Source organism: Pseudorasbora parva, chromosome 9 (assembly GCF_024679245.1).
Source record: "Pseudorasbora parva isolate DD20220531a chromosome 9, ASM2467924v1, whole genome shotgun sequence".
NCBI classification, from domain to species: Eukaryota; Metazoa; Chordata; class Actinopteri; order Cypriniformes; family Gobionidae; genus Pseudorasbora; species Pseudorasbora parva.
In genome coordinates, this window is record NC_090180.1 from 22182847 (window position 1) to 22195209 (window position 12363).

Genomic DNA, 12363 nt, shown 5'->3' on the forward strand with positions numbered 1-12363 from the left:
AGTGCGTAGGCTATATCTAACAAAAATCAGACACGAGCACGTTTAACAAATGACTCACTCCCAACACGGCAGTCGTGTATGCAGGGAAGTTTCTCACACCCCTTCATTCGAAGTGTGGTCTTGAAAAATCTTCATTTGAAGGGCTCTCTGGCCCTTCCCCTTACCCCTACTACTCCAGCCAAATGAGAATCGAGACACAGGAAAGTGAAGGGTTAGAGGAAAGTGAAGGGTTAAGGGGTAAGTCTATCCTGATGTCTTTAGCAATACAAGATGAAGACTTTTCTGAACAGGGTGTCTGCAATCTTTCCATAGCTCAGTATGAATGTGTTCACACATAGTACATTTTTTTTAATATGTCCGACAGAACCACTTTGATTTACAGCAGTTGCTCAGACTCTATCAGGTCATTTATTCAGTTCACGTCTCCAGAGAGCAGCTCCAGGAAGATGCCTGGCACTCGTAGACACACTCTCATCTCTGACTGACACTAACAGTCTTTTTAGCGATCTTAAGTGTGACATCACTCTATTTCCACAATCATTTCCACATCGCTCTCTAGTCTAACAAAATGTAAGGGATGTTGAGACTGTTCTTTGTTTATATCTTTAATCCAACGGGAGCTCAAAAAATGAACAACACATGCTTTTCTCTTGTTTATGTCTTATAGACTATTTGTTGTGTTTGATGTCTTATTTAACATTGCTTCAACTTTATTTCGATGGTCCACTTTAGACATTTAGACATTTACACACACAAGTACATTTGCAACTACACGTTAACTAACTCTCATAAATTTGGAACACCGTGTCAACTAACTTTCATTAGAGTATCAGTAGACTGTTAGCATCAGTTAGTACAATAAGTTGACGTAATTTGACACAAAGTTACTTATAGTCAGTAGAATGTCTGTTGGGGGAGATTCAATATAAAGTGTTTGCAGATATTAAACAGACAGTCTAATAATAGTGGCATGGTTGACATGTAGTTGAAAATGTACTTATAGTGGACTATCTAAAAAAAATGTCTAAAGTGGACTATCAAAATAAAATGGTTGTTGAAATTGTATTGCCTTTATTACTATTACTATTATTATTATTATTATTATTATTATTATTATTATTATTATTATTATTATTAATAATAATAATAATAATAATAATAATAATAATAATAATAAATATAGCTGCAAGCAGCCATTATCGGGGCCAAGCGCAAAGAAGAAGACAAGACATGCCAGCATGGCTGGAAGTCTCAAGCCAACTGCAACAATGAGCCATTAAGGACCTATTAAGTTGATTTTAGGCAAAATAGCAGTCAAATTTTAAATACAGTCAATAATAATGGTTTAATGGTTTATCACTTTCGACCAATAGGTGTCACTGTTACGAAACTGATGTGGTTTAGTCAGATTGAGATGACAATGACACATGCAAAGTTTGGTGTCAATATGTCAAAGCATTGCAGAGATACAGCCTCAAGAGTAATTTTTGCATCATGGCTCAACTCTGTTGCAGTGGTATATGAAAACTGTTTTGTCTATCAATCCGAAATCCATAACTATTTGTCAGCATGGTCTGAAGACGATACGGATCAATTTTGGTGAAAATCGGACAAACGGTCTAGGATGAGTTTGAAAAAGTAGGTTTTTAACAAATAACAAGACGGAGGACAGATAGGTTTGCAAAATATGGCACAATTGGTATCCATGTTCTCGGCATGAGCCATTGACTGTATTATGACCAGTTTCATTACAATGGGTTAATTTAATCAAAAGTTATTCGCATTTCTGTACATTTTATTACAACTTTTGACCACAAGGTGGCGCTACCCCGAAACTTTTTGAGTATCTTCAGGACATGGAGCGGAAGACACATACCGAGTTTTGTAACGATACGCTAATGCATTCTTAAATTATAGCATTAGCATTTTAAACCATAATACTGCATTGAAGTCAATGGGAATTTCATGTTTTGTTTTATTATAGCGCCACCAAGAGGCACAATCCCACCAATTTTTTTATGTGTCCTCATAGTGAGCCCATACATATGTGTGTCAAGTTTGGTGAAAATATCTCATTTTGTTTTGGAGTTATAGACATTTATATGAAAAAACACGTAAAAAAGGACTGACACCTGACTTTGATTGGATTTTACTACCCCTTACTATCAATATTTTGAGATTTGGGCATAAGCGTATAGCTATCGACCTATGTTTCCGAACTTCTGAGGCTGGTTTCGTCTCGATCGGACTAGCGGTTTCGAAGATATCAGCAAATGTTTTTTAAGCACTAAATTACAACTCTGCGCAAACCATATGCCGAAACCTGGCAAGTCTGGTATCGTTGGAGTCGGCAAGGATTCAGGAGACCAAAAAACACACTCCCATCAAAATATGTCAACCACACCCAAAGTTATAAGCGTTTGAAAAAAAATATTCTCCACTAGGTGGCGCTGTTTCGAAACTTCTCAGGCTACTTCAGGGCATCGTGGTGATGACCCATACCAAGTTTCACAACAATCTGTTCATGCGTTCATAAAATACAGCATTTTTGCACATAATTCAAAATGGCCGACATCCAAAATGGCCGACATGGTAAAATTGGATATCAGTCGACTCGGCATGACGCCCTGAATCTAATGAGACCAATTTTATGATTTTTGGATAAACGGTTCAGAAGTTATAAGCCAAAATAGGCATTTTTCGTATCTCCGGACAGGTAGGTGGCGCTGCGCCGAAACGCTGCATGTTGCTTCAAGTCATGCTTGTGATGACATGTACCAAGGTTGGTTTGAATACGATAAAGCGTTGCGGAGATATAGCCTTTAGTGTGTTTTTGCAACCTCCACGTAAAATTTGTTTGTGCGTTTATTGAAAACGATTGGACGAATCAACTTGAATTCCATAACTTTTTGTCAACATGCTCTGAAGATGATCTGTTTCAATTTTCGTGAAAATCGGAGCAACGGCCTAGGAGGAGTTCGAAAAAGTAGGTTTTTCAGAAAATTCAAAATGGCGGGAAAATTTGCATACCGGAAAATGACATCATAGGGTGAAATCGAATCGGCTTGAGCCAAGGAATCCGATGAAAAAAGAATTTTGTTTCTAGCCCTTAGGGGTCAAAAGTTATAAGCATAAATATGAGTGAAACTTTGGACAGGTGGTGGCGCTAGAGGGATTGAGTTAGAGGCACCAAATTTGCTATAGTGACAGCTCAGACTGGCCTCTATGAGTGTGCCAAATTTCACAACTTTTTACCATACGGTTCTATGGGCTGCCAGAGACTCCTATGGCGGAAGAAGAAGAAGAAGAAGCAGAACAAGCAGCCATTATCGGGGCCAAGCGCAAAGAAGAAGACAAGACATGCCAGCATGGCTGGAAGTCTCAAGCCAACTGCAACAATGAGCCATTAAGGGCCTATTAAGTTGATTTTAGGCAAAATAGCAGTCAAATTTTAAATACAGTCAATAATAATGGTTTAATGGTTTATCACTTTCGACCAATAGGTGTCACTGTTACGAAACTGATGTGGTTTAGTCAGATTGAGATGACAATGACACATGCAAAGTTTGGTGTCAATATGTCAAAGCATTGCAGAGATACAGCCTCAAGAGTAATTTTTGCATCATGGCTCAACTCTGTTGCAGTGGTATATGAAAACTGTTTTGTCTATCAATCCGAAATCCATAACTATTTGTCAGCATGGTCTGAAGACGATACGGATCAATTTTGGTGAAAATCGGACAAACGGTCTAGGATGAGTTTGAAAAAGTAGGTTTTTAACAAATAACAAGACGGAGGACAGATAGGTTTGCAAAATATGGCACAATTGGTATCCATGTTCTCGGCATGAGCCATTGACTGTATTATGACCAGTTTCATTACAATGGGTTAATTTAATCAAAAGTTATTCGCATTTCTGTACATTTTATTACAACTTTTGACCACAAGGTGGCGCTACCCCGAAACTTTTTGAGTATCTTCAGGACATGGAGCGGACGACACATACCGAGTTTTGTAACGATACGCTAATGCATTCTTAAATTATAGCATTAGCATTTTAAACCATAATACTGCATTGAAGTCAATGGGAATTTCATGTTTTGTTTTATTATAGCGCCACCAAGAGGCACAATCCCACCAATTTTTTTATGTGTCCTCATAGTGAGCCCATACATATGTGTGTCAAGTTTGGTGAAAATATCTCATTTTGTTTTGGAGTTATAGACATTTATATGAAAAAACACGTAAAAAAGGACTGACACCTGACTTTGATTGGATTTTACTACCCCTTACTATCAATATTTTGAGATTTGGGCATTAGCGTATAGCTATCGACCTATGTTTCCGAACTTCTGAGGCTGGTTTCGTCTCGATCGGACTAGCGGTTTCGAAGATATCAGCAAATGTTTTTTAAGCACTAAATTACAACTCTGCGCAAACCATATGCCGAAACCTGGCAAGTCTGGTATCGTTGGAGTCGGCAAGGATTCAGGAGACCAAAAAACACACTCCCATCAAAATATGTCAACCACACCCAAAGTTATAAGCGTTTGAAAAAAAAAATTCTCCACTAGGTGGCGCTGTTTCGAAACTTCTCAGGCTACTTCAGGGCATCGTGGTGATGACCCATACCAAGTTTCATAACAATCTGTTCATGCGTTCATAAAATACAGCATTTTTGCACATAATTCAAAATGGCCGACATCCAAAATGGCCGACATGGTAAAATTGGATATCAGTCGACTCGGCATGACGCCCTGAATCTAATGAGACCAATTTTATGATTTTTGGATAAACGGTTCAGAAGTTATAAGCCAAAATAGGCATTTTTCGTATCTCCGGACAGGTAGGTGGCGCTGCGCCGAAACGCTGCATGTTGCTTCAAGTCATGCTTGTGATGACATGTACCAAGGTTGGTTTGAATACGATAAAGCGTTGCGGAGATATAGCCTTTAGTGTGTTTTTGCAACCTCCACGTAAAATTTGTTTGTGCGTTTATTGGAAACGATTGGACGAATCAACTTGAATTCCATAACTTTTTGTCAACATGCTCTGAAGATGATCTGTTTCAATTTTCGTGAAAATCGGAGCAACGGCCTAGGAGGAGTTCGAAAAAGTAGGTTTTTCAGAAAATTCAAAATGGCGGGAAAATTTGCATACCGGAAAATGACATCATAGGGTGAAATCGAATCGGCTTGAGCCAAGGAATCCGATGAAAAAAGAATTTTGTTTCTAGCCCTTAGGGGTCAAAAGTTATAAGCATAAATATGAGTGAAACTTTGGACAGGTGGTGGCGCTAGAGGGATTGAGTTAGAGGCACCAAATTTGCTATAGTGACAGCTCAGACTGGCCTCTATGAGTGTGCCAAATTTCACAACTTTTTACCATACGGTTCTATGGGCTGCCAGAGACTCCTATGGCGGAAGAAAAAGAAAAAGAAGAAGAAGAAGAAGAAGAAGAAGAAGAAGCAGAATAATAATAATAGGAACACTAACAATTTCAATAGGTGCCTCCGCACCTTCGGTGCTTGGCCCCTAATAATAATAATAATAATAATATCTTAAAGGAAACAATGATCTCAGTTATGGTGACTTGATTTATTTAGCATCTGAGCAGATCAATATATAAAAATATACACCATATAACCTAACTGAGTTGACAACTGATGAACAGTTTGGGGGGGGGGGGGAATGTCCTATTTTTTAACTGAATAAGCTAATTAGTAAATAATAATAATAAATAATAGTAAATAATAAGAATAAAAATATTTTTTATTAATAAGTTAATAATAAAATAATAATAATTGGACCAATGCACTAAGCTCTATCCGTCTTCCTCTAAATGAGACATCTGACATGATTTCTTAGTGAAAGCTCAGAAAATCAGCTAAAAGGACAAAAGGTACACCCTACTGCCTTTCAAGGCTCAAGCCTGATTGGGACAGGGCCAGAGAGAGTGGATATTTTAAACATTTGAATATTTCAAATAATATCTTATCAGCATGTTGTTTTAAGGCAGCTCTGTCAAGTAAATGTCATTGATTTCTGAACTTACTTTCGAATCCCTTTGACACCCTGGGTGGGTGAAATAGAACTTCAGGCCTCTGTAAAGTCACTCTCCTGTAGGAAACACATTGGAATTATGCTGAAAACACTGACATTTCAGGTTAAAAATATAGTTCATAGGATCATAATTTAGTCACCTTGTTGTTTTAAACCTGTATGAGTTTCTTTCTTCTGCTAAACACGAAAGAAGATATTTTAAAGAAAGTTGATAACTACAAAGTTGACGGCACCCATTCACTTCCGTAGAAAGAAATTCATACAGGTTTCATACAAAAACGTGAGTAAGTAATGACAAATTGTTCATTTTTGGGTAAACTTTCCCTTTAATTTCTCATAAATATTGTAAAGCTGTCTATTCGAAGTCAGATGAAGCTGAATATCACAGATAGTCAAAACATTAAGTCTGGCCAACACCGAAGCCTATTTCTAGGCCAAGATTCTCTACTGTTCAAAAGATTGGCTCTCATGCTCACCAAAAGCTGCATTAATTTGATCAAAAATAGTAAAAAACAAAGAATGACATATTACAATTTAAAAAATCTGTTTTCTATTTGAATTTATTTTAAATTATTATTTATTCCTGTGATGGCAAAGCTAAATTTTCCGCACTCATTACTATAATCTTTTTATTTTTATTTTCTTACATGATACTTCAGAAATCATTATAATATATTGACTTGATACTTGAGAAACATTAGTATCAAGATTGAAAGAGTTGTGCTAATATTTTTGTGGACATTTAGCATTTGTTTTTGTTTTGTTTTTAACTTTTTACTGGTAGCGAATATTATACCACAAAAATAGCAGAATCTATCTATCTATCTATCTATCTATCTATCTATCTATCTATCTATCTATCTATCTATCTATCTATCTATCTATCTATCTATCTATCTATCTATCTATCTATCTATCTATCTATCTATCTATCTATCTATCTATCTATCTATATATATATAAAATCTGTGATCTTTTGCATGTCTACAAGTAACAAATACAGACTATTTTACAGACAAACCTCTCTTTTCCAGAATAATCAGTTCTGCTCATTGGTATCAAGTTCATTTGTTAGTGTCTCAAACAGAAAGATTCAATATACCTTATCTGGCAAACTATTCAAATGCACATTACTCATCTAGCTTGTAAATATGACTTTGGGCCGTATCAGGCGGTCAGTGAACGAACTGTGGTAAATGTGTCATCTAAGGCTGGGACTAGATCAAATTATACAGTAAACCTTTCAATGATGTCACTGTCATGTCATCATCTGAAAGACACAAATAAAACAATCTCAGCAGGCTGACAGATTCCCATTGTCTTTCAAGGCACCGCAAATGTCCAGACAAGAGGAATTTGGTTTAAATGTAGATGAGATTGATTGTTTTTCTTACAAGATTTAAAGTTTGACTAAAGGAATGTCCGACTGAGTTGCCATTGACTGTGTCTAATTCAACATTGTGAACATGATGACAGGACCTGAGTCTGACTGACAAAGCCTGTATATGACTCTGACAACAAAAGTATTTAGTTTCTTCAGTCTAGACTTAGAGTGAAACTTTGCAACAGTTTGATTATGAAAGTTTTCTTACCTTTCCTGAAGCTGTCTTGAGGGAATCAATCCAGCCCTGAGTTTGGCGTCACTGTGCCGTCTGGCCTGCCACCAGGTGTCATCTTCTTGGCTTACAATCTGTAACACATCTCCTCTCCAGAATTCCAACCCAGCGTCTTTGCATGGAATAGCGGGATCTGCTTGGGGATCATAATCAAAAAGTGCCCTCACAAAGATCTGCAAGAATCCAAAAACACATGTTGATGTCACCAAGATGCAAGATACAATGCAGAAAGCGGCTCTTTACACTTTGATTTTCATAAAGGGACCTTGGTATCTATGGTTTCCGGCTCTTCATTGGTGCCTGGAATGACTTTGAAGGTCACCGCTCCTTCTGACTGGGCCTGGAGGATGTGATAAGGACACACAGGCAAAGGAAAATGAGGGAACTAAACAGGAACAGCTGGACAAAGATCAATTAAAATTATAATTATTTCAAACTTTTGACCAGTAGTGTAGACACAAAGATAGAATGCAAATGTGTTAGGATCTAGAATACCCTCAAACAAAAATGCACACCACATCAAATTAATGCCCAAACACATTTATGCATGCAGCTTTAAGACTTATATCAGTTTCTATTCTGGATATTGCTGGTTTACTGTTGGTATAGCCAGTTTATCCATGTTGACCAATAGCGGTTTGCTGGTTAAAGAGGTGGAAAAACACGATTTCACTTTTCTAACTATAGCTAGTGTGTAATGTTGCTGTTTGAGCATAAACAACATCTACAAAGGAGATATTTGCTTTTAAAGAAATCAATTTCTAAGGACTACAGCGAACGGCGGGTAGGGAACTAAAGCCTTTTCCTCCAGACTTGCTGACATCAGCAGGTTCAATATTTACATAAACCCCTCCTGATGAGAATGCTGTTTGGATCTCCAAACCAGTTTGTTAACCCTGTGACATATACGATCACATTCTAAGCTGGTCCCTGCAGTGTACGATCACATATGTGGTTAAAACATTCAGTGAACAACTGCCAAATTCAAAAATGTAAATCTAGTTCCCTATATCGAGGGAACTTCGCACTGCGTCGAAACGACGAAATTGGGGATGCTCCCTAAGCATCAACGCATCTGAAGTATGAATGAAACTAGTCCAATCCTTATTGGTCCTACGTCATGACGTAGATGTGACGGCATACCCGGAAGCTATAAAGGGGAGCCCGGCGCATTGTAGCGTCAGTTATCGCTCTTCAGCATAACGCTCTGTGTGTGTTTGAAACACTGTCTGTCTATTTATTGTTGTCTGTCCCATATATATATATATATATATATATATATATATATATATATATATATATATATATATATATATATATATATATATATATATATATATATATATATATATATATATATATATATTATATCAAAGTAAAAAGAGACCTAGTATTACGAAAGAAATGTCAAATACTGATAGGTAGTGACTCGTGCCGTGGCCAAATTAAATATCGATTGGCCACAAGAGAGACAGGAAGTTCAGCCATCAAGCAGGCTGGACGATCGGTTTCTCTCGGGCCGGGCTCAGGTACCTCGCCGGGGCTTGCCGATTTTCCCGGACCTGCACAATGAGTTTCTTGGAACAGACCATACTCTGCGCGCATTTCCAACCTTTAAGAGTGGTCCCCCTCGCGCGAGAACAACCGAGGTTGTTCCTCGCACGACGCTCTCGATGGGAAAACGATGTGGTAATCCCGCCGTCACAGACGCTTCGGGCCACATCGTTCTCCCATGGACACGTCACGCTCCAGTCGCCTCAAAAAGACCTGCGACTGGGCGGGACGAATGTCCAAATACCGAAAATCGTATTTCAATCTCTGCCGGGCATGCGCTTCAGGGATCGAGAAACGAGACTCAACTCGAGAGGCTGATTCCCTTAGTAGATTATCTCGGCGCATGGAAATGCCTTCCGAATATATCCACATGGGTCCTGCATACTGTAGAAATAGGGTACAGACTGCAGTTCGATCACCCCCCTCCAAAATTCAATGGGGTGACATGGACTGCAGTGGTGCCAGAGCGGGTTCAGGTAATGGAACAAGAGGTAGAATCCTTGCTGACTAAGGGAGCCATAGAGTGGGTCCCGCCGTCGGAGAGGGAGGCCGGGTTCTACAGCCGGTACTTTATAGTTCCAAAAAAGGATGGAGGGCTTCGGCCGATTTTAGATCTAAAGTATCTGAACCGGTCTCTGATGAGATTCAGGTTCAAGATGTTGACCATTCCCACCATCGTGAGTCAGATCCAGCCCAAGGACTGGTTCATCACAATAGATTTAAAAGATGCCTATTTTCATGTCTCCATCCTTCCTTGCCACAGGAAGTTTCTGAGGTTCGCTTTCGGGGGCAAAGCGTACCAATATCGTGTGCTTCCCTTCGGTCTAGCTCTTTCCCCTCGCACGTTCACCAAATGCATGGATGCAGCTCTGGCTCCACTGAGACTTCAGGGCATCCGGGTACTGAATTATATCGACGACTGGCTAAAACTGGCCCAGTCGTTCGAAATGGCAGTTCAACATCGAGATGTAGTTCTAGCACATTATATAACGCTTGGGGTTGAGGCTCAACACGAAAAAGAGCGTGTTGACGCCAGCTCAGAAAACGAGTTTTCTGGGAATAATATGGGATTCGGTTTCGATCTGGGCACAACTATCCCCCGCACAAATCAATACCGTTCTGGCGATAGTCTCAAAGATAAAGCTGGGACAAAGTATCACTATGAAACACTTTCAGATAGTGTTAGGGCATCTAGCAGCAGCGTCCGACGTCATTCTGTTTGGACTACTACATATGAGGGCCTTACAGTGGTGGCTGAAGACCAAGGGGTTTTCCCCCAGAGGGAACCCATTCCGTATGATCAGAGTCACGCGCAAATTCCTTCGGGCTCTAGGTATATGGAAGAAAGCTTGGTTTCTGTCCCAAGGGCCAGTCTTGGGAGCATCATGTTGCCGGAAAACCGTTTCAACAGATGCCTCCCTTACTGGCTGGGGCGCGGTCATGGAAGGCCGCTTTGCGAGGGGTCCATGGGAGAGCTCTACAGAGCTCTCAGGAGTTTCCTCCCGGAACTTTGCGGACACCACGTTCTAGTCCGTACGGACAATATGGCAGTCGTGGCGTACATAAACCGCCAGGGGGGGTTGAGATCGCGCCCACTATGCAAACTGGTGCATCTCATTCTTCGCTGGTCACAAGAGAAACTGCTATCCCTCAGGGCAATGTATATCCCGGGGATACAGAATCAGGGGGCAGATATACTGTCGAGACAGGGGCTGAGGCCCGGGGAATGGCGGCTCCACCCAGAGGTGGTGGAGGCGATTTGCAGGAGGTTCGGCCCAGTGGAAGTGGATCTGTTTGCGTCTCGAGAGACGTCCCACTGTCCACTGTGGTTCTCCCTCACGCATCCAGCCCTGCTAGGGTTGGACGCCATGGTACAGACGTGGCCGAGGCTGCATCTGTACGCATTTCCCCCTATCGCTCTGCTCCAAGGGGTCCTGAAGAGAGTTCGGCAACAAGGAGTCAGTCTCCTTCTAGCAGCTCCTCGTTGGCCAACTCGAGTATGGTTCTCAGACATAATAGCTCTGCTGGCAGATCACCCGTGGCAGGTCCCTCTGAGGAGGGACCTCCTATCGCAGGCAGGGGGCACAATATTTCACCCCCGCCCCGAAATATGGAACCTCTGGGTCTGGCCCCTGAGGGGGCCAGGTACCGAGAGGAGGGATTGCCAGCGGATGTTATAGAGACTTAGCTCTAGGGCCCCGTCTACTAGGGGATTGTACAGCCTCAAGTGGAATGTCTTCGTCACTTGGTGTAGAGAACGTGAGGTAGACCCAGTTAACTGCCCAGTGGCTTCAGTACTGGAGTTCCTCCAAAATCGTTTCTCTGCAGGGCTTACCCCGTCCACACTTAAGGTGTATGTGGCAGCTATTGGAACTTTCCACGCTCCGTTAGGTGATGGGCCTTTGGGTAGGCACCATTTGGGTGTACGTTTCCTTCGTGGGGCACGGAGAATGAGGCCTGTAGTGCGTACCAGAGTTCCGACATGGGATCTGGCAGTGGTTCTCGAAGGCCTAGCCGAGGCCCCCTTCTCACTTCTCAAGAATCTCACGCTTAAAGTGGCGTTCCTCCTAGCTATCACCTCTCTCAGGAGAGTGGGTAATCTTCAAGCCTTGGCCATCACGCCAACCTGCTTGGAGTTTGCCCCAGGAGGAGTAAAGGCCGTACTGCACCCTAGACCAGGCTATGTGCCTAAGGTCCCGTCCAGTATGGTCAGGTCCTTAGTTCTTCAGGCGTTTCATCCCCCGCCCCACGTGACGGCGGAAGAAGGGAGACTGTTCTGTTCCTATTGTGCCCCGTTCAGGCCCTAAGGATTTATCTGGAAAGGTCAGCTCAGTGGAGGAAATCAGACAAGCTGTTAGTGTGTTTTGGCTCACCCAAGAAAGGGCTGCCTGCGTCAACCCCTACTATTAGTAATTGGATTGTGCAGGCAATAGCTTTGGCATATCAGGTGTGCAATCTGCCTTCACCTATTGCCTTGACAGCCCACTCGACCAGAGGCAAGGCCTCCTCGGTGGCCCTTCTGTCCGGAGTCCCTATGCAGGACATCTGTGAAGCGGCCGGTTGGGCTACTCATTCATACCACACATTCATAAGGTTTTACAGCTTACACCTCCCTGCGACCCCCGGCGGCA

The 12363-nt window shown here is 41.4% G+C and overlaps 1 protein-coding gene across 1 annotated transcript in view; it reads right to left on the minus strand.

Annotated features, from left to right (window-relative positions):
- Positions 1–12363, minus strand: part of mpp7b (MAGUK p55 scaffold protein 7b) — a 124148-nt gene that overhangs the window by 77490 nt on the left and 34295 nt on the right. Inside the window, exons 10-12 of the mRNA XM_067453388.1 lie at positions 7944–8018; positions 7655–7851; positions 6055–6119 (exon numbers count right to left, since the gene is read on the minus strand). Of these exons, the coding sequence (XP_067309489.1) occupies positions 6055–6119; positions 7655–7851; positions 7944–8018 (337 nt within the window). The remainder of the gene's footprint in view (positions 1–6054; positions 6120–7654; positions 7852–7943; positions 8019–12363) is intronic.